The sequence below is a fragment of the Meleagris gallopavo genome, chromosome Z, assembly GCF_905368555.1.
Source record: "Meleagris gallopavo chromosome Z, MGAL_WU_HG_1.1, whole genome shotgun sequence".
Taxonomy (NCBI): domain Eukaryota; kingdom Metazoa; phylum Chordata; class Aves; order Galliformes; family Phasianidae; genus Meleagris; species Meleagris gallopavo.
Genome location: NC_139435.1, coordinates 65,628,501 through 65,656,251, shown reverse-complemented (window position 1 = coordinate 65,656,251; position 27,751 = coordinate 65,628,501). Strand labels below are relative to the sequence as shown.

The 27,751-nt window shown below is 41.9% G+C and overlaps 1 protein-coding gene across 5 annotated transcripts in view; it reads left to right on the top strand.

Annotated features, from left to right (window-relative positions):
- Positions 1-26,802, top strand: part of KIAA1958 (KIAA1958 ortholog) — a 58,430-nt gene extending 31,628 nt beyond the window's left edge. For all 5 annotated transcript variants that reach the window (XM_085213296.1, XM_085213295.1, XM_085213293.1 and 2 more), the window contains one exon: positions 18,624-26,802. In XM_085213296.1, the coding sequence (XP_085069422.1) occupies positions 18,624-19,669 (1,046 nt within the window). In that variant the 3' untranslated portion in view covers positions 19,670-26,802. The remainder of the gene's footprint in view (positions 1-18,623) is intronic.
- Positions 26,803-27,751: the final 949 nt, after the last annotated feature.

Genomic DNA, 27,751 nt, shown 5'->3' with positions numbered 1-27,751 from the left:
CAGTGTGCCCTCGTGGCCAAAAAGGCCAATGGCATTCTGGGGTGCATTAAGAAGAGCGTGTCCAGCAGGTCGAGGGAGGTGATCCTCCCCCTCTACTCTGCCCTGGTAAGGCCTCATCTGGAGTACTGTGTCCAGTTCTGGGCTCCCCAGTACAAAAAAGACAGGGATCTCTTGGAAAGAGTCCAGCGGAGGGCCACAAAGATGGTGAAGGGCCTGGAGCATCTCCCCTATGAAGAAAGGCTAAGTGAACTGGCTCTGTTTAGCCTTGAGAAAAGACGACTGAGAGGGGACCTGATCCAGGTTTATAAATACCTGAGGTGTGGCGGCCATAGATGTGAGGCCAGTCTCTTTTCAGTGGTACGTGGAGACAGGACGAGGGGAAACGGACATAAGCTGCAGCATAGGAAGTTTGGCACGAATGTGCGTAAGAACTTCTTCACGGTGAGGGTGACGGAGCACTGGAACAGGCTGCCCAGGGAGGTTGTGGAGTCTCCTTCTCTGGAGATATTCAAGTCTCGCCTGGACGCCTACCTGTGCGACCTGGTGTAGGGAACCTGCTTTGGCAGGGGGGTTGGTCTCGATCTCTAGAGGTCCCTTCCAACCCTACAATTCTGTGATTCTGTGATTCTGTGAAACCACTGTGAAGGTTAGGAGTGTGTGCCGTGATGGATGCTGGGTGGATGATGCCTCAGTGACTCTTCTGTCCTCACTCTGCATTCCTCCACATTTTTTCATTTTCTGTAACTGGTACCTGAGATCCCAGAGGAGTGCATAAGTCACCCTGAAAACATGGGCAAAGAGCTGGTTTGGTCCTGCAATCTGATCACCAGGAGGTGCTAGTGGGGTTGCAGCCTGCCACAAACAGCACCACAAAATTGGACAATACTGTCGGTTCCATGTGTCTGTATAATGTCATTTTTTTCTCTTCCCTCCTATACTTGAGCATGATCATTGTAAAATATGGTACATCAGGGAGTTGTTTGATATTTTTGGAGGGCTTTTAAATTGGATGTCCTGAAGTGTTTCTCTGCAATCATAATCTTGTTCTCTCAGTAATTGTATGGGTTTAAATTCAGTAGGAGCTCAGATCCTTGTGATCATAAAATTCATGGACTTGGAGCTGTTAGGGTAGCATCAAAATGTTGCATGATTCAGGAGGGAACAGGATCCCCCCATACTTCATGGGTTGCCAGTAGTAACTAAGTATGGCTTAAATTCTGAAATCACTGTTAACATGGCAAGTAAAAAAAGGTGCCAGCCAGCACATTCCAGAGAAGTGCAAATAAGTGCAAACAAGAAATGAACAATGCCTTTTTGAGAGGTATATAAAGTGTCAGCCATATATACAGAATGGCCAAATTAATCCCAGCTGTAATCCTTCCAGTGAAACTGTGCCAAGAATGAGTGTAACACAAGGCAAATAATCACATCAAGGAAACTTTACTTAAGCTCTTCCAAGAACACTCAAATAATTGCTGATAGATCTGTACTTTAATGTATACAGAGATTGATGACTTTTGGTTAAAGCGAATGCTAAACTCTTTGTCCAGGGATGTATACTGCTTAATGTGGTCAGAGGAGCAATTAAATGGTTTCTTGCTCTTTGTGTTGGAGTAAAGAATTCAAAGTCCACTTGTGGCTCTTTAGGTCACGTAATTGATTCCTATTACTTCTCCACTAGCTTAGCAAAAAATGAGTGCTAAGACAAATAATTACAAAAATGTTGTGCTTTTTTTTTTTCTTTTTTTTTGTTTTTGAAGTTGTAAGGCTCTTGTGTATTTAGAAGAATAAAATTAGATAATTATGTTTTAACTCATCAGAAACTAGAAACTGGTGATTTAATTAACCACCTTCTGCACTGCCACTGCTTTTTGATCTTTCAGTATGGATTTGCCAGTTCTCTCCCAAAGGGACCAGGGCAGGCTTGAGAATTGGGCCCATGGGAAGCTAATGAGATTCTACAAGACTAAGTACAAGGTGCTGCACATGGATCAGGGCAATCCTGGGTACACGTACAAACTAGGAGAAGAAATCGCTGAAAGCAGCCTTGCAAAGGACTTGACAGTTCTGGTGAACAAAAAGTTGGACATGAGCCGGTAGTGTGCAACCTAGAAGGCCAGCAGTATCCTGGTCTGCATCAGCAGGGGTGGCAGCAGGGAGAGGGAGGTGATTGTCTCCCTCTGCTCTGCCCAGTGAGGCCTTATCTGCAGTACTGTGTCCAGGTCTGGGGCCCCCAGCACAGGAAAGATGTGGAGCTGTTGGTTCAAATACAGAGGAGAACCACTAAGCACCTATCCTGTGAAAAAAGGTTGAAAAGCATGGCTCGTTCAGTCTGGAGAAGAGAATTCTGTAGGGAGATCTGTTGCAACCTTACAGTACTCAAAGGAAGCTTATAAACCAGGAGGGATACCAACTTTTTGCATGTTCTGGTAGTGACAGGAAAAGGAGGAATGGCTTTAACCTAAACAAGAGAACATTTGTATAAGATGTTAGGAAGTAATTCCTTACTCAAGGGGTAATAAGTCACTGGGAGATGTTGGCCAGAAAAGCTGTGGATGCCCCATCCCTGAAGGTATTCTAGGCCAGTTTGGATGGGGTCTTGGGCAGCCTGATCTGCTGAGGATCAATCAGCCCATGGCAGGCAGCTGGAACTGAGTAGGCTTCAAGGTCCCTTCCAACATAAGCTATTCTATGATTCTGTGATTATCTTTAGTCTTTCATATTGTAAAGACTTCCATTTAAAAGCAGAATAGCGTCATAAAAAGGACACACACAGCACCAGCAATATAGTCATATCTTTGCTTTCAAAAGCAGGGTCCACAGTTTGACAACTGATTTTAAAAAATTAAAAGTTTTGTACTAGTAATTCTAATATAAGAATATGTTTTGTGAGACTGTTCCTACAAAAAGTTTTTATCATGCTATTAACTTTTGAAAGGGAAACCTGAAATGAATACTCAGTGAATACTATAACACCTCCAGATATTCATGGAAGTATGTTTATCAGCATTTCAAATTCCATATGTGCTTTCTTTGGTAGAAATTTCTTCCAGATGCAAAAGGCTCATGCTGATCTCTTTGCAACCTTGAAGACCAACATTGGACTTCTCATGTAGATGGGGGTCTCCTTGCTGTCCTAAATATTTATGAGACAATGCAACTTTGCACACAAAAGAAAGGGCTGATGCTTTTCTTGAATGTAGTCTAATATAGGGAGATGTTGAGGATGGACTTGGTAATATACCTGCAATAAAAGATATGTAGATTTGGAAATCCATTCTAACAGGTGAGAAATTGTAGTTTCCACGCAGACTGTGGCAATTCCTTACCTGTAGTTAAAAGGGATTTGAGTCCTCCAGAAAGATCCATTGCAGACAGGCCCTGGCAGTATTAAAGGATTAAAGCTGTAAAACATGCAGAGTTCATCTGCATCTGGTTGAAAATATTCTCTGGGCTCTGAACAGAAGAATTGCATCACAGAGATTTATTGAAACTTAATATAAATATACTTTCTCAGTTTTAAATGTTATAACACAAACAGTATTAAGATGATGTGTCAGTAACTAGGTTGTAGTAGAAGGTTGTGTTCTAGAGCATCACTTCTCATTTTAGGCTTTGAAACTTCCTGTCTCTCTTGTCACTCCAACATAAAATGTAGAAAAGCAGAAGATAGAAAGCAGAAGGGAGAAGTAGAAAACCCTTTTTACGAGACCAGCAGGATTAGATGCTTTTGCTTCTTAAACAGACCTCTGCTCTGTGCAAAGTTACATGTTTTGTGATATTGATATATAATGGAAGAAAGTAATTCCAGTGTTCAGCAATTCTGTAAAGATACAGAAAAAAAACCAAAGGAAACTCAACATCTCCATTTTTCTGTGCTCAAACATTTCCATTTCTTTATTCTTTCTGAAAAGAAAGAGATGTCTTTGAGGGGTGTTTTATCAGATTGCCTTCCGAAAACTTGTTGACAAATCACAGAATCACAGAATCACAGAATTGTAGGGGTTGGAAGGGACCTCTAGAGATCATCGAGACCAACCCCCCTGCCAAAGCAGGTTCCCTACACCAGGTCGCACAGGTAGGCGTCCAGGCGAGACTTGAATATCTCCAGAGAAGGAGACTCCACAACCTCCCTGGGCAGCCTGTTCCAGTGCTCCGTCACCCTCACTGTGAAGAATGCCTCTGTCACTTCTACCATTGTCTGTTTAATTTTGAAACCATTCTCATGGTATTATTTATGAGTCTCTAAGCAAGATGAGAGAGGCAGGATGAAATCAGATTGGAATCTGCAGAGGAAACAGATCACAGCAGCCAAGATAGGCACTGATCCTGGAAAGGCCTCAGACACATGCTCTTCTTTTGCACTTTCGGTGGAATGCTGGAACAGAATGGGAATACAGGGCATGGCTTTTAGGTCAGAGTACGTAATGAGACTGTCTTTGCACTTTGCACATTACTTAGTAAGTTTGTCTGCAGAAGAACCATCTCACATGTATCTTGGAGGTTTAAGCTTTTAACAGTGGTAGTAAACTGGGCAGAAAGCTGTCTTCAACTGTCTCTGGTATGGGAGCATGCCATTTTTGCATAACATGTTCTGTTAAATAAGCATACAGTGACTTCTTATTTCTTCAGTTTTCCTCATACCTAAATTATAGGTGAGTCTACTTTCTGTCTACTTCAGTAAAATAATAAATTTGAGCACAGAGACTCTGTGCAGTTTTCAAGTGTTCAGAAAGGAGAGCAGAAACATGATGGTAGATTATTTCATCATGACTGGCAGAGCACAGAGTATTGCATGCTAAAGAAAGGAGATCCTGGAAGACATTGAAACGTGCTGCAATTTCTCTTTCTTTGATAAACATGAGGTAATGAAGTAATATTTCAGGCTGACCAGAGAAGTTGTGAATGCCTCATCCCTGAAGGCTCTATTCTGACCTGACCTGATGGGTGGCAGCACTGTTCACAGTGGGAGATTTGAAGCAGCTGAACTTCTAAAGTCCCTTCCAACCCAAGTCTTGCCATGGTTCTTCAGTAACCAGCTCTTCTGCAGTAGCTTTGCCAGGAGCTTAGCAGTGGTTTCTGAAGCACATTTGTAAACTCCACATTGTAGTGGACAAAGCAGACGTCGATATGGCAGTAGAAGTTGACTCCAATCCTGAGCCAGCAGCATGAAGGAGGGCACCCACTGGAAAGTGCTTAATCCTCTGAACACGTGCTAAGGCTGGACATCCCCAGAGACACAAAATCTTGAGCAAGGTGGAAGGAATGGTGTTGTTTCACTGATTTCTTCAAAACTGGAGTTTCACTATGGTTCATTTTAGAGATGGGACTAGGGCATTCTGTGGCATGATAATGAAGAGTTACGCCGCAGTTAAGCTTGCCGTGGAACCTTGGTGCCAACACAGCGTGCTTCCTCAGAAAATGTTTCTGCAGGCACAGATGTGTTTCCAGAGAACACTACAAAAGGAACAGCTGGATTTGCTTGCAATTCTCGGTGAAATCATGTGAAAGGAATAAATGGAAGGTTTGAAATTTGCGGCTAAGGATGGCCATTCATTAAATGCTGGAGCTCGCTCCTTAATCTAACTAATGAAACATAGAAGATGTTATCAACAGCTTTAGCGGTGCCTTTTCCAAAGTTCGAAGAGCACCTTAAAAACATATGTTTTTTTCTCTCTTTCTACCCGGTTGATTTCTATTTCAGAGGCTTTTAATGCATCTCTTATCTTTTGAAGTGTGTTACCTGTGTTACATACTTTTATACTCTTCTTTCACTGATCTTTTTTCATCAAAATAATTGAACTGCTACCATATACATACAGTATGTAGTGAATTACCAACTTAGATCTTTGAGCTGAAATACAGTTCTGAAACATGACATGCCAAAAAGCACACTGCTGTGAGGATGGTAATTGTTGCACCATGAGATGCCAATTTCTCTTCAGACCTGTGGAGCTGGCAAGGGTTCAGTTCTTTGTGCCACAGCCTGCAAGGATACTGTAAACTTTTGAAGAAGAAGGCATTGAGTGGAAAGATGTACATGGTCTGAGAAAAGAGCCTGGCCTTAATTTATAGAATGGCTTTCTCCTGTGCAAATGGCCTTCACAGTTGGCCCTGTGTCTCTGGGCAGGGCGCAGGGTATCTTTACTGCTGCCTCATACTCTGTTATGTGCTTAATTATGATTTCACCATTAATTGCATTGGCTACATCTTACTTCTAACACACACTTGTTGTTCCCATTAACTTCAGTAATTGTCAGTGCACGCATATGCACACAGCCAAGTAATGTATGTGCTCCCGTTCTTTATGCTAGGACATACTTAGACTGGTGGTGACCCTGTGATCTGCTGTTGCTTTGCATTAGCTAGATCTTCATTATAAAAGCATGCAGCCGTTGATTAATGTTAATCATTTACTTGATAAATTATCATTGGGGAAAAAAAAAAAAAGTTCACCATCTGTTTTTGTTGAAAAAAGGAAGAAATTGATTCAGAGATAGTCTGACCCAGGTCATGTCGCCCCAGTGCAAAGTCTGAACATTCTTCATTACTGAATTATTTCAAGCAGGACGTAACGGTACCTAAAGATATTGCCTGTGAAAGATTAGGATACTCATCTGGTCTCTGAGTAGCTTGTTTCACTTTGCTCTCACCCCCGTTCCAAATGGATATTTGCCTGATCTCTGTTTTAATCCACCTGACTGGTCAAATTTGCCTGAATGAGTGAGCAACAGAATTATGGTGTAATTTCTTCCTGCTCTTGACTTGGTACAATCTTCCTCTGCAATGAGCTCTGTCCTTCAGTCATGTGGAAGTCCTATGTGTAAGGATTTTCTTCTGTCAATAACTCTTCAGAAATGGAGTACTATCAGTTGTTTGGAACTGCTGTCTGTAACTGACAGTACCTCCAAGAAAACAAATTAACAGGCAGGAAAGTCAGTCTAGGTTTTACTGTTGCCTGTATCCTGGCATGTGGTTTGCTTTTTGCTCATAGACTTCCATATTTTTTTTCTCTCTGTAGAGGGAGGCATCTTTTTGCCTGTGTTTTACCCCTCCTGATTTCAGGCAGCCCTTAAAAACTTGTTGACAGATACCTTTGTCCCATTTACCATTCACTTGCATAGTTGTTAAATATATTAGACTGCTTTTTGTGCTAGTTCATGATAAAATATCCATATATACATGTATATACTACGCATCCATAATTACATTCATTAAGTTATATTCCAGGTTATACTCTTGCTTGAATTCGTGTGTGTCATTTTTGTATGAAATCGTTCAGTAGCATGGGAACTTTTTGTTCCTACACTACACAGAAGAACAAATTATTTCTATGGAAATAACAATACAATCCAGGCAGGAAAAGTTTGACACTGTAATTACAGAAGAGAACTAATAACAATATTCTGAGCAGCAAAGAGGTGTGTATGTGTGCATACTTTCTGTGTGTGAGCACATGTCTAGAAATAATTTGAAAGCCTTCAATTTATTTAAATGAGCTTTCTTCAAATACAGCTGCAAAACGTGACTATATGTCTATTCAATTAAAGTCTGACAAAGTAATTTTAAATATGTATTTGGGGACAGAGACACAAACAAGCCATGCCAGGAGCAGCAGACTGATGACACCTGCATGTTCCTTATCTCTCTGTCTCTGCTCTGTGCAGAATGCCCCGCTGTTCCTACTGAGACTGTGGTGTCTTTAGGGCAGAGCGTGCCTGCTTTGGTCATTCAGGGTGCAAGAGCAGCTGCTCAGCTGCCTCTGATGCCCGAAGTCTGTGGTCTTTCTCTTAGTTGTGATGCATTCACCTCTCTGCCCTTGCCCAGCTGCTCAGTCTCCAACAGGCTTGTAGGAACTTCAGGTCTTTGAACTTCCACCCTTTCCAGTTGTGACTAGCGTTGTGTTTGCAGAGGTAAAAGCGAAGTTCAGTTTTGTTGATTTTTGTGGAGCGTGAGTAAGACAGGACTGTCCACACAGGGACAAGACAGCAAAGCAGGCTAAGAACTTGTCCTTAGGAATTGTTCTGCTTCAAGCGTTACACTTAATCCTTTCTAGAGAACTGTATACAGAGCTAGTTCTTTAATTCTGCTCTCTGACCCTCTGGAGACAAATATATGCATTAAAAGTGTGTTCTGAAGTGAGGCTGTAAATTGTGATCTCTTTGTAGCATTCGTGCCCTTTGCAGCTTGCTTTACTCTTACTGCAGGATGTAATGTGGGAAGGTGAAAGCAGATTGTGCGGTTGGGCAACATTACCAGTCAGAATATCAGAAACAAAGCTGCAAGCTCTCTCATGAGGCAATCTCAGTACTTAACTAAACATAAGATAATGTCGGGAGTAAAGGTCCTTCAGTACAGTTTTTTGGGGTACATGTGCTGTTCCGTGCTACCAAAAGTCTGTGATACTGGCTCCCTGCATATGTTCCCTGCTGTACCTGCAGCAGACTGTTCAACCAGAACAGCAAAGGATACCTTTTGATTCACTACCATTGGCATTTTAATAAAATAGAGGGGGAAATGTCTGCAGTCTCTAATAAGCAATACATCAAATAAGCACTGTCAGCCTGTGCAGAGGCTCTGCAGCGTGATTTATTACATTAATTACAGTCATGTGGGCCTCATGCTCTTAAGTCTGAAACTGCTGTCACATTCTAAACTTGATTTAAGCATACATTTTGGCCAAGACTAAAATACAGTCTATTATGATTAACGCAATAAAATATTTATTACATACTCCCTTTCTTTGTTTCACTACTTGTTGTCCCAGTTATCCTGCCTCATTCCAAAACCATGATGTATTGTCAGATTTCAGATGATGAGAATCCTCATCTGTTTTTCATCTCTCCCTTCACTGTTGTTCTGTTTTTACATCTCTTTGTTCTGATTCTCCTTTCTCTCCCCTTCATCTTCATTTCCCACCCATAATTCCCAACTCTGCATTTCACTGCTGTCTGGAATGAATCAAAAGCAGCCAAACTTCATAGGCTTAGCTCTTCCCTTTGAGATCTCTTGCAGTGATTTCTCAATTATACTTATTAAAGTTAGATCTGAAATGAGTGACAGAACTGTTGTAGGCTAGAATTTGCTAGGCCTGTGTGAGGTCGCGTTGTGTGCAAAGAGAAAACTGGTCTGTAAAGGGAAATATGTTTGTATCCTGTTTCCCATACTTCTTTCACAGAGCTTGCGCCTGTAGAAAGGATCCAGGGTGAGTCTGTGTTGTTTGGCAGGTTTGGTCCATAGGAATACGCATGCTGAGAGGAAGAGTCTTCAGCAACAGCGATTCTGCTCAGTGTAAGCACATTATCCTTTTAGATGCACAAGCCCACAGTAGCCTTTATGTTCCTTCCTCATGCTGCTTTTCATGCGGACACAACTCTTAGACAAAAGCTGTGTCCCCAAAGGTCTCCTGATATAAGTAGCAGTTTTATGCCATTGTACAGGATCTGTAGTGAATAGAAACAACTCAACATAGAGATTGTTGTTGCATAGAATTCCATGGACCCAAATTTTCCAAACCGCCATGTAAATTGGCACCCATGGTTTTGTACAAGCTAGCCCACTCTTTTGATTACTGGCTGGGTAATTAGGGTTTGCAAGATTCACTTATAGACTTAACTCCAGCATTCTCTGTATGAGCAAATAAGGGTGGAAACCTATGGAAAATGTGGATCTCTCTGTCTTTGTTTAAAAATGGACTTTTCAACATGAGAATTTATATTTTTCCCCTAATGCTTTACTGATTTTCAAATAATAAATGTAATCCAACAAAGGAGGTTCCTTTCACATCCTTCCAATTTTTTTTCCCTCATTCTGAGTTTTTCTTCTTGGGTTTTCTTCTCATAACAGCTTTTTAATCTAGTCATCTTACATGCATGAATGTTGTTCAGTCTTGCTCCTCTACTGCTGTCTAAACAAATAATGACTGGCTGATCTCTACATGTCTGTATAGGCACATGCTTACACACAGGGACTACAATGCAGGAAGCATTCACTATATGCTTTGCTGAACTGGGGATGCTTTCTGTACAACAGGTCAAGTCTATTTGGAAAATGAATGCTTCACTTCTGCAGTGCCACATCCAGTTTCCAGTTCTCTATTTAAGTTAGACAATTGCTGACATATCCCTTTGGTTCCTTCTGCCACAGGTTGCATAGTACATAAAATGGTTTGAAAGAGCATTTTAAATTTTAAAAATGCAACTTTACACTGTGTTGCTGACAAGTCCTGGGGAAAAAGGAAGAATATTTTTTAGTGTTAAATGTCTAAGCTGAAGAAAACCTTTGTCAAAAAAGTGGCTCTTGGCCTTAACACTACATTGAAATCAGTAGTTAAAGGGTTTTCTCAGCAAAGTTTGCTATTATGGTAGAAAATTAGCCTATGCAAAGATACATTTGCAAACATAAATCTGGCATTTGCTTCACATTGTGTCACACTTTGCCACTTAACAACCTTAGCAACGCTTCAGTTTAACCAGTCTGCCTGATTTTTTTTTATCCTGAGCACTGAAAGTCAAACATTTATGTGGTAGAAGTGAACATAGCTTTAGAAAGTTATTCTGGAAGTAAAGAGGTTTCACATCTTTTGAAAACTCACCTAATTGTAGTACTAGATTTGCTGTACAGAAAATCATAAATCATGAAGGGACCTTAAGGATTGCCTGGGACACCACACATAAGATCATGCTGCCCAGGGCCCTATCCAACCTGGCCTTGAGCACCTTCAATGGGACACCCACAGCTGCTCTGGGCAGCTGTTTCAGGACCTCACTGCCTTCTGTGTGAAGAATTTCTTCCTAATAACTGATGAAAATCTATCCTCTTTTAATCTGAAGTCATTACCCCTTATCACTACACACCTTGACAAAGAGTCTCTTCTCATCCCTTTCTTGCAGACTGAACAAGCCCAGCTCTCTCAGCCTGTTTTTATAAGAGAGGTGCTCCAGCTCTCCGGTCATCTTCATGACCCTCCTCTGGACTCCAACAGCTCTGCATCATTCTTGTACTGAGGTCCCCACGCTTGGATGCAGCACTCCAGGTGGTGCTTCATTAGAGCAGAGCAGAGTGGGCAATCCCCTCCTGATCCCCACTTCCCTCAGCCTGTCCTCCACATCTGTAAAGTGTTGGATCCTGAATCTCAGTCAAGTATCCTAGGGTCCAAAGAATTTGTTCTTAAAAATCGCCTGAAAAATGGAAATAAGAGAATGATGAAGCAGAACAGGTGAACCTTTATCTGTTTCTGGACTTGGTTATAACTCAGATTATTAACTTGGAACAGGGCTGCTAATGTGGCAGACTCCATTCCAGCTCTGAGCCCCAAGTACCTTTCACCCAGACATCCCCTAGGTATGAAGTATGTGGTTGCTTTGCTGCTCTTGCAAAAGATATCTGCTTCCACTGTTCTCCTGGCTGTAGCTCAGGAAGCAGCCATAGTTTCCTGCTCTGAAAATGCTGTGCAGTATTTGGCAAACCTTGCAGAGCTGGACTTACTGTATTCATTGTTGCTAAATGGAGGATGGAAAATTAAGTGGATTTGGGTAAACATGAACTAGGTAGCCCCACTGTTAGGATACAGAAGAAACACATCCCATGTTGCTTTGCAGCAATCTACACCAGTGCAAGGAGAACAGCTTCAAAAATAAATAGGAGACTGTACAATCCCACATGACATAAATACCACTGTGAGTTTTCAGTAGCTGAAATGAGACAGAGTAAAAGAAGAATACAACACTTCCATTTTTCACAGAATCACAGAATCGTAGGGGTTGGAAGGAGCCTCCAGAGATCATCGAGTCCAGCCCCCCTGCCAAAGCAGGTTCCCTACACCAGGTCATACAAGTAGGTGTCCAGGCGGGTCTTGAATATCTCCAGAGAAGGAGACTCCACAACCTCCCTGGCAGCCTGTTCCAGTGCTCCGTCACCCTCACCGTGAAGAAGTTCTTGCGCACATTTGTGCGGAACTTCCTATTCCATTAGTTTGGACAAAATCAAAGCCAAATAGGTGAATTGAAGACCACACTGAGGACAAATTTAAAAATTTCAGGTATGGTAAATGCACTTTTTGTACATTTGTGGGCTATTTCAAGATCAGAAGATGCTACATTACAGTCAAATAGAACAGGAGAGGCTCTTCATACAAGTTGAAAGTCCCTGGAGCACTCCTGATTTGCAGTGTTCATTTGTCATTGCTAGTATTTGCTGCATAAGAGATAGATCCTGTCAGTCATAGGAGGACATAAATTCTTAATCCCTTGTCATGGCTCCAGGTTTTCTGGTATCTGAGGATGATGTAGTAGTCTCATTAATATTGATGGGAATTTTATTGTTGAGTTTGCACCTTTCATCTTTTTGGCTGTTGTGGCAAGAAAGTAGTGAAAATGGGTGCAAACTAAAAAAAAACAGCACAAGCTGTCTGAGTGAGCAAACCATTCTACATCTTGCAGAAAATGTACAGATGGCTAACGTTTGTTTTTGAGACTTTTACTTCATGGATATACTGATTTATAAATATTCTTATGCTCATTTGCTTGGAATCTGTGTTCTGTTTTCTTGTAGGGTTCTTAATTTTAGAATCATAAAATATTTCACTGATAATTTTACTGCAAGAGGTTTATGGAATTCAAGCATAATTTATTTGGACCAGAAAACATAATGTCTCTTACAAGTGGATTTCAATTAAGAAATTTCTACCTTACTAGAGATTTTACATACTAATGAAAGCATTTGTTGAAAATGTTAAACTATATGGGGTTTGACTTAATGTTGTGGAAACAGGGAACTATAATTGTTAAATAGAATTTAGTAGCAAAGTCAGATTGGTAGGGGAGAAAAAGTGCAGGAGCACTTTCTTCTGCTTTTGTAATCTGCAGCTAACAAGTTAATCCTTTGATCCTGCAGAGCTCAGAAACTGTTAGATGTGAAGCCTGATGAAAGTCTCCAGGCAGTCACAGGATTTCCTCTCCTCTTTTGACTGACTCACCAAGCCTAAGCTTAAGTAGGTATGATATATTATGGCACCGAAAATGCACTTTATTTGGCCTCAGAACTCTCTAAAAAGCAAGTTATTGTTGGATATGAAATAATTACATTAAAACATATGTATTTTTGACCTAAGTCTTTAACTACTGCATGTGTGTAGGAGTTGCCTTGACAAATTTAGTCTGGAATAGATACTAAAAACACCAGAAATATCAATCTCCAAGTGCATACCTCTCCCGATCTCTCAGTCTTAGCATGATTCTGGGAGTATCAAAGACAACTGTAATGGGGAGGCCTCCTACTTTTTCTGTCCTCAGTGTCATCACAGGAGAAAGATGTTCAGTTATTTAGTCCTGTGATAGAATGAAAGACAGCAGGTCATTTTCTAAATGTTATTTGCAGTACGAAGGCATCATCACTGGCCTTGGCTTGTGCTGACTGTTATTAAATGAGTGCACATTGTGGTAGAACGTTTGGCCACTATGAGCAGGTGAGCTGTAGCACTGCTTGCAAGAGTACACACTTGTTGGCAAGTTCCTGAGTCTTCCTCTCCATGACTTAGTGTGACTCAGTACATAATGGGGCTACTGCTGCCCACTGTGGTTATTGACACCGTTTGCCTGCTGATGCACTCTTGAAAAAGAGAAGAAAAGACAGGTAGGAGCAGGCTCTGGTTTACGTGAATCATTTCAGTAACAACAGTCAACAGTTGGCTGTTTATAGCCTTGTACTGGGGATTCGGTACCACTACATTTCAGTAATTGCAGAGCGGGGACAGAAGCTAGCCTGCAAAGTGCTTGGGGGAAGAATACGGCTCCAGAGCAGAGATAGATGGCATCTTGTGTGTGCTATCTTTTTAACTTGAATGAAAGCATTGTGGTGGGAGTGGGTCTTCCCCAGAAAGATATTTCTAGTCATAGCACAAATCAGGCAGAGGAGATGCTGGCTAGTAGTGTGATTGCCATTCAAAAAATCATTTTTACTGGACATCTTGTTGATATCCTTATGCAGAATTTGAGGCTGTGCGCAGTAATAGTTCAGGTTTACAACTCCCACTGATGTTACAAATCCTCTCTGAATATTAACAACAGGCATCATTCTGATGTGAACAACAAAAGCAAGTGTTTTACCCCCACTGTACATAATTACAGAGGAGGTTATGTTCTGGTAAGTCTGAGTTTGTCTAAATGTGTGAGCTGAAATAAAAACAACCCTGTGTTTGATAACTCAGCTGATAATGTTAAGTCTTGGCTGTACTAAGATCAGATTATGAAAGATCAGACTGCAGCTGTTGCTATGTGGGAAGGATCATCTCATGGTTGTGAGCTAGCCAGAGACACTCAGCTCCCACTGGAATCTGTGTAATCTCTGCCAAGTCACTTTATCTCTTCGTCTACTTTTAAGTTGAATATTTAAACTACTCAAGCAGTCCTTCCTATTCTCAGCGGGGAGGTTACCCCAATCCAACAATAAGGTGAGATTTACTGCCTTTTTCTGATGTTCTGGTTGTCCTGGAAATTAAACACTGATGTGGAGTGAGACAGGAATTACAGATGTGTGGATCAGATGTTTTGTGTACTATGCAACTGTGGGGAGGACCTCATGAAATGTATCTCCAAGTAAGTTTCTGCTCCTGGTCGGCATAATGGGGAACAGCACTACCAACTCCTAAATTTTTGTTTTATTAAAGGAAAAACTATTTGGTTTAGCTTGGTTTAGTAGTTTGTTGAGAACAATAAATTTCGTTTTATTGGTTCTGTTTTACTAGCCAAAACAGATTAGATCACAATATGAGAATATGTGTTTTCTCTAGACCCTAACAACATGCACATAGCTAAAAATAAAAGAGTGAAAGCATATGTGATATCTTCCCATTGTTCCATCCTCCAGCAATTTATAGCTCAAGTACCTTTCTAGTTTGGAAATACTGTCTTGTGTTGAGGAGCACTTTGTAGTAGTCTTCTGTACTTTTACCCAGTTTTTGAACCCATGCACAATAAAGGGTTTGTGATAATGTGAGCAGTGGACACCTAAGAGCAAGCAGGTGTATTCTGCAGTCATTAGGGGACTACTGTACATTTCCACCTGTGTTTTCAGTAGTTAAAACTCCCAAAAGGTTAAGCCTTGGCCAGATGAGGTTTTCATCTCTATTCTGCAAGACGCAGCAAGGTGAGACCAAGCAACATTTGCTTCACTGCTTCACTGAAAATACTCCTATATCAGAAAGAGCATTCACTTTCAATCTCCACATCCAGAGATGAGACCCTGTACTTCAACAGTTCCCCAGCTTATGTATTTTCAAAAATTCACCGTGATAACAGCTGAAATGCCTTTTAGTCTTGAATTCTTAATGAATGAATTCCATTATATTTAGACTTTCTTTACCAATCAATCATCACATAGATTTTTAAGGAACAAAATGGCATTATACCAACCTAATCTCCCTCTCACATGCTACCAAGGGCACGTGGCTAGAGCAGAAACAATGTCAAATATCCACACTGTAGAGCCATTAGCAGACTGCACTCCGATAATATTTTTCGTGGTCTCCTTGTCCAGTCACAGGTTGTGTGGAAGGGATGCAAGATAAGCCTGATCTTGGGTCATAGTTTGATTAGTGATTCAAATGGCACAGCTGTACTGGGTTTGACTGGGGTGGAGATAACTCTCTCATAGCAGCCCATAGTGTGCTGCAGTTTGGATCTGTGGCTACTATAGTGTTAGTAACAGACCAGTGTTTTGGCTGCTGCTGAGCAGTATTGCACACCATCAAGGCTTTTTCTTTTTCCCACTCTCTATCCCAACCAACTAGGCTGAGTTTGGCAAGAGGTTGGGAGGGGGCTGACCCCGATTGACCAATGGGTTATTCCGTGCCATATTACATCGTGCTTAACAATAAACAGTAGAAAAGGGTTTTTTTTCTCTGTGGAGAGTAGTCATTGCTCGGAATCTGACTGAACATTATGAGAGGTGGTGAGTGATTGCCTTTGCATTGCATGTTGGATTGTTTCTTTTCTCTTTCCTTTACTTACTCAGATTTGCCTCAGCTCTGATGTTTTCTTGTTTTTAAACATTTTGTTAGTTAAGTAAGGCTCATCAAAATCATCTGCTTTTGCTGTAGATAAAAAGCACATGCAGATCATGGCTGTGGCTCACCTGACATCTGGTAACTTTGGTTGTCTCAGACACACTGAATGTCACTTCTCACTGCATTAGTCCCATGCTTTGAGATATCTGTGATATTTGAACTCTCCCATAGAAAGAGAATAATGCACTACAACTCCAGGCTAGATTCCCAGTCAAAACTGGCCTAGCTCTCCTGATTTGGCTGGTAGATAACCTGACCCATTTTGTTTAAGATTTCCCTCCTGCCTTGATGTAACACATCAGAGCACTGCAGGAATGCAGTGTTTCATACAACTTCAGGGGATCTTTATTAAGCATGGGTTTTATAACTGCTAACTGCAGATACAGCAATTTCCTTTGCAGTTTAAGGAAAGATGCCAAAATGTAAATGACTGAGTGCCACTGCTGTGTTGTGACAGGGCATTCTGAAAGAAATAGTGATTGATGACATGTATATAACCAAACCATTGTACATGCTTTTTATATTGCAACAATACTTAAAATGTGGGCTGTCAATCAAAGAACAGCTTACTTACGCAGTGCTATAATAAGTGGTAGTGGGTGCAGTGAACAAGGTATCAGGGTAAATGTTTTGCGTTTGCACTTCAAACAGCATTAGCTCTTTATTTCCAGCCTGCAGCTAGCCATAGGAAAAGGATCTGTGCTATCCATTGCTTGAAGCATGAGACTTCACTGAGGGCTGCTTGTAGCTCTTTGATGCTGACACGAAAATTAAAGCTAGTTTTTGAAAGAGACTGGTTACATGTTCTTCCTGGGCACAGTTAAAGCAAACCTCAGTGCCCTGTAGCAGCGTGGCTGCAGAAGCCCCCAAAGGCATCAGCTGCAGACCTTCAGTTCTCTGTGCCTTGCCAAGGGCCTGAGGATCCAGCACAGCAGGTTTCACTGAGTGCTGTGGGTGTAGTGGGCACTTATCAGTGAAGACAGAGGACAAGGCTTCCAAGTCTATGGATGTGAGGAGAGAAATGCTCTGCAGGCCTGGATGCTGTTGCTTTAGGTAAGTGGAAAGGGAAGCCACCCAGCTACATGCCGAAGTCTGTGCACCACAAGAAACATCTCAGCCAGATTAGCGATGGAGATTGGGCCACCTTCCTCTGCCTGCTGCCTGCCCTCTCAGCAGGCTGGCAGGACAGAGTGGGCAGGAGGAGCAGACACAAGCACTGTTGCAGAGCATGGCTGCCCGTGAGCTTGGCTTGTGAACGGAGAGGTAGTGGGAATTTTGCCAAGTCCAGTATGACTTTGTGGTATGTATGTAGGGTGGGAGATAAAAGGTAAATTTCCTATTGCTGTAAGTGTAGTAGAGAAGAGATAACAAAATGTATGTGATTTTTGCAATGAGATAGAGCAAAAAAGATCTTTTCCTTTTCCCTCTTTTTGATAACTGAGAAAAAAGGAATGTTTCATTTACAAGTACAGAAAATAGCCAAATCGTTGGAATTTTCCTTCTTTACACGTACTGCTCATCATTTTCTAAAACCATTAAGGCTTATCTTATCCATAATGACAGTTCTGCCTATGTGCTTATAAATTGCATCCTTGTAAAGACAGTTTCCACATGCCAAGAAAATGGTCTTAAGTACACATTGTCTTTACACTTCCATGTAAAAAACTTTTCATTTTATGGTTATGACCAGCCTAAAAATCGTTTGTCATTAAGAATCATCTTTTGAGTCACATCTGGATGCTGTGGTTTTATATGTCACCACTTGCAAGGACCTTTGATTATAGCTTTATGGAGCAATATAAAGTTGTTTCCTGAATGTGATTTTTTTTCTGCAAAATGAGAAAAAATGTTCATGATTGCATTACATCTGTCCAGGTACAGCTTGATTATGTAAAGAAATCATATAAACATGGTAAGTGCTGACAGTTTTGATATTTTCTAATGTAAAGTATTACATTATTTTTTATTCTTTTATATTTGTAAATTACACATTACTGTGTTGTACCTGCTAACTTCTTTCTTAGGATGTGCTGCATTATTTTGTAGTGTGCATTTCTAGCTATACTTACTGGCTCTTTAGAAATTTGTCTAATTAAAGATAATTATAATATCATAAATTTAAGGCTTTGGTTTTCTTTGTAGAAAAAATGTCAGAACAAGTACAGCCCCTTGTTTCACAAATGAGTCAGTTCACAATGGGCTCATTACTCAGATTGGGCTCAGCATGTGGCACTGGAGTCCACTGAAACGCCTTGCATTTGTTCTGGAAAGCAGATTGCCTCTAATTAAACTGCTTTCCACAGATCTCTGTGCACACAAAATTGTATCCCAGTGTCATGAGGAGTCCACTTTGTGCCATATTCCAGTTACATCATTTGTAGAACTGAAGTTGACTTTTCAGTCATGTGGCAAGTATATAATGATGTTTTCAACTGTGCCTTGTGAAATTCATTTTAATTTCTTTTTGTTCATTCTTTTAAAGGAAATTTACTTTGGGAAAAACTTTTCACGCAAGCTCACTGCTCCTTCTGCTTTGTCTTTTTCCTTCTCCCTCTTCCAGACCAGGATGAGAGAGCAGCAGAGCTCAGCAGGGAGCAGAACGAGAAGACCATTCGCAGCACACAGACAGCTCTCCGCAATTTCCGGGAGTTCCTCATCTCTAAGTATCCCTCTGAGACCCGAGAGATCTACGTCATCCCCTGCAAAGAACTCGATGCCTACCTTGCTTCATTCTTTGTGGATGCCAGGCAGAAGGATGGGTCTGAATACGAGCCAAACAGTCTGGCCAACTATCAGTGTGGGCTGGAGCGCTATCTGAAGGAGCACAGGTATGGATACAGTATTACCAGGGATAAGGAGTTCAAGAGGTCCCAAGAAGCCCTAAAACAAAAGCAGATAGAGCTGAGGTGTAAAGGTAAAGGAAACAAGCCGCACAAGTCCATGAAGCTCACCTTTGCTGACGAGCTTATCCTGCGCAAAAGAGGCTTGTTGAGCCGGTACAATCCTGAAGGGCTCTTAAACCTTGTCTGGCTGAACAACACTAAGGCATTTGGACACTGCACAGGTTTTCATGGGTCCACCCTCAAATGGGGAGACATCCGGCTGCGGGTGACAGAGACTGGGTTGGAGTACCTGGAGTGGATGGGACCAGACAATGGAGATATCAATGCCAAGAGCAAGAGAGGTGGGACAGACTCTCGAGTGTATGCCACCCAGCACTCCCCACAGACCTGTCCCGTGCAAGACTACAAGGAGTACGCCCAGAGGCGGCCTCCAGCCATGCGCTATGAGGATGCACCTTTTTACCTGTCAATCAAGCCCGTTGTCAACTTAGCTGCCCTTCACTGGTACAACTGCCAAGCTCTGGGGAAAAATAAGCTTGCCAAGATGGTAAAGACAATGTGCGAGAAGGGCAACATCCCTGGCAGGAAGACCAACTTCAGCGTCTACCAGAGCTGTAGCACACTGTCAGAAGCTCAGAGCAACCAGCTTGTGCTGATCTGCAATAACTTGAGCCAGCAGGCTGCCCAGTCCATGGCAAGCCATACCAATACTGGCAACTTCATAGTGTCAGCATCCTATGACTCTTCTTCTGACACAGCTTGAAAGAGGGGTATAACCTGGACAAATTTTTCTCTTCTGTTTTGTTTCAAGCATTGAGTTTGTGCCCAATAATACACATCAGCTGTGATTGTACACTATTTTCCCATAGCCCTCTCTCCAGTGTTAATTCACTTTATAAAAATATATAAATATAATATATTTTTTTTTTTACAGATAAGTCAATAGAGATAGTTTAGTAATACTAATATAGTATTTATAGTGTTAATACAAAAATGAATGTTACTTGTGGGTTATAATATAATTGAAGATTTTAAAAGGACAAAAATGGTTCTCAGGCAACACAAGATAGACTGGAAATACCCTTTTTAACATGCACACATCAGTGACTGTAATTCCCCAGGGAGGCTTACGTAGCAATTCTATTTTAAAGCATTTTTTTGACTTCTTTTGTTAACATGGCCTCCTAGAGTGGAGGAAGCAAATCTACCACTGGCTGCTGCTGGCTTGTTCTTGATCAGAAATACAAGGAGATAAGAGATACATCAATGTAAGTCTGTGAAACCATTTACAAGAAGTTTTCTCTGTTGGCTTTTTTGTTTTGTTTTGTTTGTCTTTGTTCTTGTTCTTGTTGTTGTTGCTGTTTGTTTGTTTCCTGAGGCTTATTTGTGCCAGATGGGGAAGAAAAAAAAATCCCCAAATCAACAAAAGGCTATTTTTAACTTTTGTTTTTGTTGATTTTCTGTTATCAGAATATCACTGGTCTTTAGACTGAAAAGTATTGTTTTCAACGGTAAGCAAAGGTATGTTGGCAAAAGCAGTCATATACGTAATTTTAACTGTTTAAGCACTGATCATTAATGTTTTGTCACTGTGTATTCTTAATGTAAAATCTACTGACTTTGATCCACTCTTTCAGTACTCTTGGGGATGTATATGTGCAGAAAAATCCATTATCTTATCCCAAACCATCAGATAAAATGCATCAAATCTGTCCTAAGCCCTTATTTGAAGTCCACAAAAAATAACATAGGGAGCATAAGGGTAGTTTCATATTTTCTACAGAAGATTAAATAGATGAGTAGTTTTAAGCACTGGAAAACAAATCAAAATCACCTACGTGTAATCTATTTTCATTGCAGACAATGGAATTTATGTGTGTGATTCTTAGAGAAGAATTTGGTCCTTTAAATCCTCGAAATAATGAATGCTATTGTTCCACTATTTGATTTTGTAGCATAATTGTTCTATGAGTACAGGGAAAACACTAACAAATTAAGTGTGTCAGTGAACCATTACAATTCATGACTTTTAAATTGATGTATGGTACCTCTTCAGTAATTCAGCTGAGCTTATTCAGCGTTACAGATGGAAATGTTCCACTAGCGTACCTTAGAGACTTGGTAAGTCTATAGACAAGTCCCCTGACATGGTATGGTGTCCTCCAAAGTCCATGAAAGACTCAGCCTCAGCTCACATCCCATCAAACTGTTACTGAGGACTTTTCTTTTTGCTTTTGTCTTTCTTTAAACTTCATTGGTTTTATTTTTTTACATTCCTTCCTTTCTTTTATGTAGTTTAAATCTGCAACTGTGCAGGAACTTCAGTCATCACTAATTCAAAAAAAAAAAAAAAAAAAAAGTGAAGCAGTAGCAGAAAGAAAGAAATTCTTCTACCTGGTGCCATTCAAAATTTGTTTTCGGTGTTGCTAGGTGGATGAGGTGTGTATTCCTGTGTATGAAAGAAGTGGCAGAGCACCTGTGTCTCACTTAGTCCTGGAGGTCTGTTGTTGGACAGGGAGTGGTTAGCAGATGTCCCACAAAAGGTTTGGGAGCAGAGATTTCCTCTGAACATCTGTCCTCCCAGGAAGCTTTGTGCAGGTGACAGAGCTTGAATGATCACTCACTGCACAGCAGAGCTAGTATAAAGCCTTGGTGCTCTGTGTGCTGTCTGCCCCAGGATCTGGCACATCAAGGCAGGGTAATCATATCTGCAATCCCTGAGAGCACTGTCTCTTAGTGCTGCGAGGAAGGCATTGGTGTGACAGGCACTCAAATTGCAAAGCTGTGCTTTAGGGGCTTGGTTCTGAGGCTTGAGACAAAGTGTTGGCACTTCTGAAGTAACTGCAAGTACCTATGACTGCTTTGCCATGGCAAATCTGGTGAAGATGAAGGAGAGGGAAACACAGGCATCTGCTGCTTTGCTTCCAGATGAGACCAGCCAGTTGTTTGCTGCAGGCACAGCCTTGTCTTTTCATAGCAATGCTTTACATGTGATACAAGTGAAAATAATTTTGCAAGGCTGATGTTGCTCTCTGTAGGATTTCATTGCTGTTTGCTGCTGAGTACTCAAGTCACTGGTCTCTGTATGCAGTGAGTGGTGGGGTGTCATGCTAGAGAGCTCATTCATGATGTTCTGTACTGCTCCACAAGGGAGCTGCTAGGAAGAATTTTGCTCTCAATTTCCTCATGTACTCACCTCTTAACTATTGCAGGACCTGACTCATCTTCCTTTCCTCTCCCAGAGTACAAAGCCAGGTACCTGATGGCCTTTGTGGAGCAGTACATTTCAGCATCACATCTCTCTTCCTCTTTGCTGGGAAGACTTACCTTGAGTTTGTACAGAAAAGTAACTACCCCATGATGTGGCTGTCTGCTGTTTCTTCTCAGACCCCACAAAGCATGAAACCAAACTTGGTAGTAATAAACAGTTTCTCTGGTCAGGGTTTATTGCTTCACAGAGGGCTGTTTTGTGTGGACTAATAACTGTGGTAATCCCACACATTTTCTTGTCTTTGAGAAGGCAGATCACTGTCTCCAGATGTGCAGTCCTGCATATGGTCTGTAATGTTCTGATTCACATCTACACTGTAATTCAGCCCCAGCACAGATCTTGACCTTGTCTCCAGCTCCACTGTCCACATATAGAGTTGCTTTCTTCAGTTTTAGGGTGGTTTATATCTTGTTGTGTCTCTGATAATGTTGCATGTCAGCAACTGTTGCATGTCAGGTTAGATGGTAAGGTGCGAATTATGTGTTCTCATTGCAGGAGCCTCAACATTACAGAGCTGTGTTTCCTCTGCTTTGTGGCATCTGCAGTAACTCCAGCTGCCAGTGATGCTGATGGCAGATTGCCTGGCAAATTCTGATTGGGCATCCCCAAATAGACTACTTGTAGAAGCAGTTAGGCACATATAGCCAAAATATGATCCTGAAGTAGTATCATACTCCAAAAATAGGTATGTTGTCTTTGAATGGCATTTAGCACCCACATACTACCCAGTCTTCATTTGCAAACAGTTGCAAGGAATTGAGTGATGACAGCATAATTAATTGTGATCTGTATTAAGCACTTGAGAGTTTACATTAACCCACTGGGAGGGAGACTTCTGATTTAAAACACTGTCATGGTCTTGTTTCTGCTTGGCAGGAGTGTAGGGTCCCAGCTGCCATGTTGTTTCTGACAGATGATAACCCATTTGCTTGCTGTTGTCTCCCACTACTTTGAGGGTGTCAGAACCTGCTCACCAGTAAGTCTCATGCTTACCATCATGGTGTGGATCTGTCCCAGTAAAAAGCCACAAGAGGATGGTCAGGGTAGTGCTGCACTCTTACAATCATAGAGTCATAGAATAGCTTGACTTGGAAGAAGCTTTAAAGATAATTCATCCAGTGCTCTTTCTTTGAGCAGGGTTGCTGACTGCTAGATCAGGCTGCCCCAGTTCCCAGCCAACTGGCCAACCCAGCCAACCTGGCCAGCTTGGGCAACTGTGCCATGGCCTCATTACCTTTTGAGTAAAAAATTTCTTCCTAATATCTGATCTGCAAGCCTTCATCCCTGCCTAGGGCCTTGTGCGTCCTACCATAACTCTTGATACTTCACTACTTCTTACCGTGGAATCAAGAGGTCCGCTCTCAGATCACCATTCGGCTCCTATACAGCATAGCCCATGGCGGGCAGAGATCCCATGCAGGCAGATGACAGTGCTTCTTTCTTCTCTCTCTTTCTTTTCCTGTTTTCCTGACTTTCAGCTTTCTCTGATCTGGTGTTGGATCTCATTAATGAGGTCCAACCTCTTCAGCTCACTAGCCCAGCAGAAAACATAGCACAAAGGGGGAAATTGAGATAGTTCTCTGCCAGATTACTGACTTGATACTGTTCAAAAATTGATTTGCAGCTCCAGTGGAAGAGGCAGAGGAGGATGTTCCCTATCTAAAGGCTGCACTGCAGCTTTGAAAACCCATCACAGGGATAATGCAGTGGGAGCACCTTCTGTGTAGTTTGCAGCTATGTTGGTTGCTTTCTGAACTATTACTTGTGCATATATTTGTGGCACTGTAGGCTTGCACAGGGTGCTTCTATTCATAACGATAGTTGAAGCTGAAGTTCTCGATATCTGGGTTTTGCAAACTGCCTGTTAAATTTTCAAATACAAATTTATGCAACAAAATGTGTTTTTAAATACAGGAGAATGAAATACTGTTCTGAACTACCCTGTAGATTGAATGATAAAGCATATCTAAAACAATAGCAAATACCTTATTCATTTACACAGTGCAGTAATTCTGTGATAGCATCCATGCCGTTGGAATATAGGACAGTCTAACAATGAAAGTAGTGGTGCACATTCTCCTTTGTAAAGAATATCAATGCTTTCAAGCTGTTTTCTATTTTTATTTTTATAAGCTGCTCATCACTGGTATTCAGTCTACAGTGTAGTTGCCCACTTATTTCTCTTAGAAAGTAGTGTAGAAAATGAGATTTGAGCAGCAAGTTATATTGCTGCTTGTCCCTTCCTTGCCTGTTTGTGACTGTCTTCCACCACAGGTTGTGCAAATAATGTGTGATATGAAGACATGGATCAGGAAGAATAGGTGTTGTGTCATGGCAGAGCCTGGGCTGCCTCAGTTCTTGGAGCAGCCCTAAGGGAACTGAGATTCTGTGTACTCTACATTTCTTTCCTGCCCAGCTTGTATTTACCCCTTTTTTGTCTCCCTGCCTGAGGACATCCCATAAGTGCATTGACTGACATTGACTAACATGTTGTGTGGGCTGGTTATTCTTCCCGACCATCAGCTGCAAGTGACTGTGGCTGACCAACTGGTCTTCCCCACCCCTCTCTCCATCCCTCTGAACCTCTAACATTCCTTTCTCCTGGTGTTTGTGACAAAGGGGAAGGGGACTGCTCTGTGGAGGGCAGCCCAGAGTTCCCTCCCTGCAATCAAGTGACCTTGTGCTTTGGGGATAATGCGCTCAGGGCAGGCTGCCTCGCTTCGAGTGGAGGTGGTCTGTGGGATACACCATCACTCAGAGGCTTGCATCTCTTGTCTCCCAAGAGATGCCTTTTCCTTCTTCTCTGCTTTTTGTGGGAGCTCTTTCAAATCATAAAAGGAGAATAGAACTCAGTGATGTGTTGAGGGCCGGTTTTTGTGCCTGTGCCTGGCCTTCCAGTGATGTCTTTAAAATGAGTAGAGATGACTGATCCTCCTCCATAGTACATCCTGGACTGAACTAGTGTGGAAATCAATTTCTGTCTTAGGCAGAGTGGGCAATAGGAAAGCAGGACCTCCTTGATGCCCGAAGGCCATTTGAATGTATGGGAAGGAGGAATGCTGATGGGACGCAGAGCTGAGATTTGATTTGCCTGAAGTGAGCCAATACATGCTAGGTTAGCGGGGATTCAGCTGTACACTACTAAGTGTGGCTGGCAGTGGATCTGCACTTTTTAATGAGGGTTCTTTGTTAAACGTTAGCGTTAACAAGATGGTTGTCTTGCCTAATGTGAGTTGCTGTCCTTGTTCTTAGAATGGGGATGTACTTTATTCTATTTCTATGCTTTCATGCAAGTGCTGAATCTGCACGCTCTGCTGAGGAAGAGTGTGAAAAGAAGGCAGTCCAGCATAAAGCATGGCTATCTTCCTAGCAGGAGAACTGGGACTGCACTTTCTGGGGATGGTCCCCATGCACCGAGCCTGCTTTGTAGCCAGGAGCACTGGCACATCATCCAGTATCTCCCACATGTGTGATGGCCCTGTGCAGGGTCAGCATGGCTGTCACAGCACCTCTCTGAAAAATCAGAGCCCTGGGCCAGCCAGGTAAGGCAACTGTGCTTCTGCATGCTGAGCAGGGGAAGGCCATAAGCACAACTTGGCGATGGTGCTGTCCCTGTGTGCATAATGGACACATGCAACTGGCACATGGGGCTGTGATGTATCTCTGCATAGGTTTTGGAAAGCTGAGCACCAGCAGGAATGTGGAGGCTGGTTCTTCCTGATGCTCTCTACTGGATAACGTTAGCTGGCAATGGAGTGATCCTTCAGAGGAAGACAGGTTCCTCAAAGCCTCACAAAATGGTATGGCTGCATGGCTGCCAGCTCCACCAGTGAAACCGAATGCTGGTTCCATCCTGCCTCTGGGGCTCTGCTGAGGTTGTCCGTCAGCACCTCGACTCTTCTGAATCCAGCGGAGAGCACTGACTGCAGTGCAGCGTGGGAAAGCCCCACAGCTTGGAGATGTCTGTGAGCTTGTTGAAAAGTCTGACAGTGGCCGTTCACTGGAATATATTCAAAGCAACGGGGATGTCTAAAGCTTTAACTCCTAATCGGATGGGGAAAAAATTGGTTTGGCACAAAATTTACTTGTTACATGAACTGTTAGGTTTTAACAGTCTCTAGAGTTTAAGTCTCAAGTCAGAAATTTATTTTCTCTGTTTTCTCACTGAATTGTTTAATGTTGGTTGGTAATATGAACAAAATTCGTTTGTTTTTTTTTTAAATACAAATGCCATTAATTGTTTGTGCATTGGAAATGGACCTACTGTTTCCAGGGGATTAAGACTCTTCTACCTTCTGTTTTATTCTGGTGCTCAGCACTCAGTACACAGCAGTCACTGGTGTCTGAAAAAAATTAGTACCCTTTCAGATTTTTATTTGTTGTAGTTAATAGAAGATTTATTCACAGTGTTTGGGATTTTGTATGATAGATGCTAACTCTCATGCTAACTTTTAGGGGATTCCCAACCTTTGGGATTTTTGGCTAGCTCTGTTCTGCACAGTCCATAAGCATCATGCAAATAGTGAAACTGCCAAGCAAGGGGAAAAGAATCAAGAAAATATGAAATGTTCTTTACAAATACTGTATTATTCTTGCTCTAGAAAAAAATAAACTCTTGACATTAATTTTAATGATACTATCTTCACCATTTCAGCTGTTCTTTTTGTGAACAGAGAAAACTCTGCAATGTTCCTCATGCTTAGAATTTGATCTGCTTTGTAAAGGCTTGTGATCCTGCTGAGATTGTCTTCTGCGTCATTATAATGTGTTCTCAGCTGGCCTGAATCACATGTAGCCTTAAGTAGTGCCACACTGCTCCTGCCAGTATTCCTCCTTCCCTTCTACTACGTTGCATCCAGACTGGGCTGCTCTGCACAAGGCTGGGTGTGAAATGCAGAGCAGAAATACCTGTAGCACTCAAGGCTTACAGGCAAATTGTGACACAGAATGTGTTACAAGAGTCTGCAAGCTGGCATGGGAAGAAGTGAGGAGTGGATGGCAGTGCCCACAAGCCCAAGTGCTGCTGGTGGGCAGAGCTCGGTGTCTGCCCAGCAGAGCTCAGTGAGGAATGCACCCCTGGGCCTCGTGTTACTACCCCCCTTGTTGTCACAGATGGGTCTGAAACCTGCAGGAGAGGACATCACCCAGCCACTGCTTCGTTGTCTGGTCTTGTCTGCGCCAGCATAACCCACATACTTCTGGGTCATCTCGAGATCTATTAGGCAGACAAAGTTATTCAAGACATAGAACAAAAAAATGGTAAAATATCTGAGTATAGTGAAGGCAGTGGAAAGGCAGTGGAAAAGCCTGGCAAATGCAATAAAAGTTTTTGTGTTTTTTTTCTAGAGAAGGCAAGCGTAATCCTCATCTTTAAACCATCCTTTAATATCCTACTTTGTTTTACACTGGAATTAGAAAATCTTTTCCATTTGTTTTAATTATCTGCTGACTTCAATTCTGCCTTTGAAAAACGTTTTTGCTATGACAACCCCCACTATCATGGTGAGCAGCGTTAGGGAAAAACAGTTAAAGTAAAGCTTTTATCTTTCCCCGCATGCACTGCTTAATCTTTTT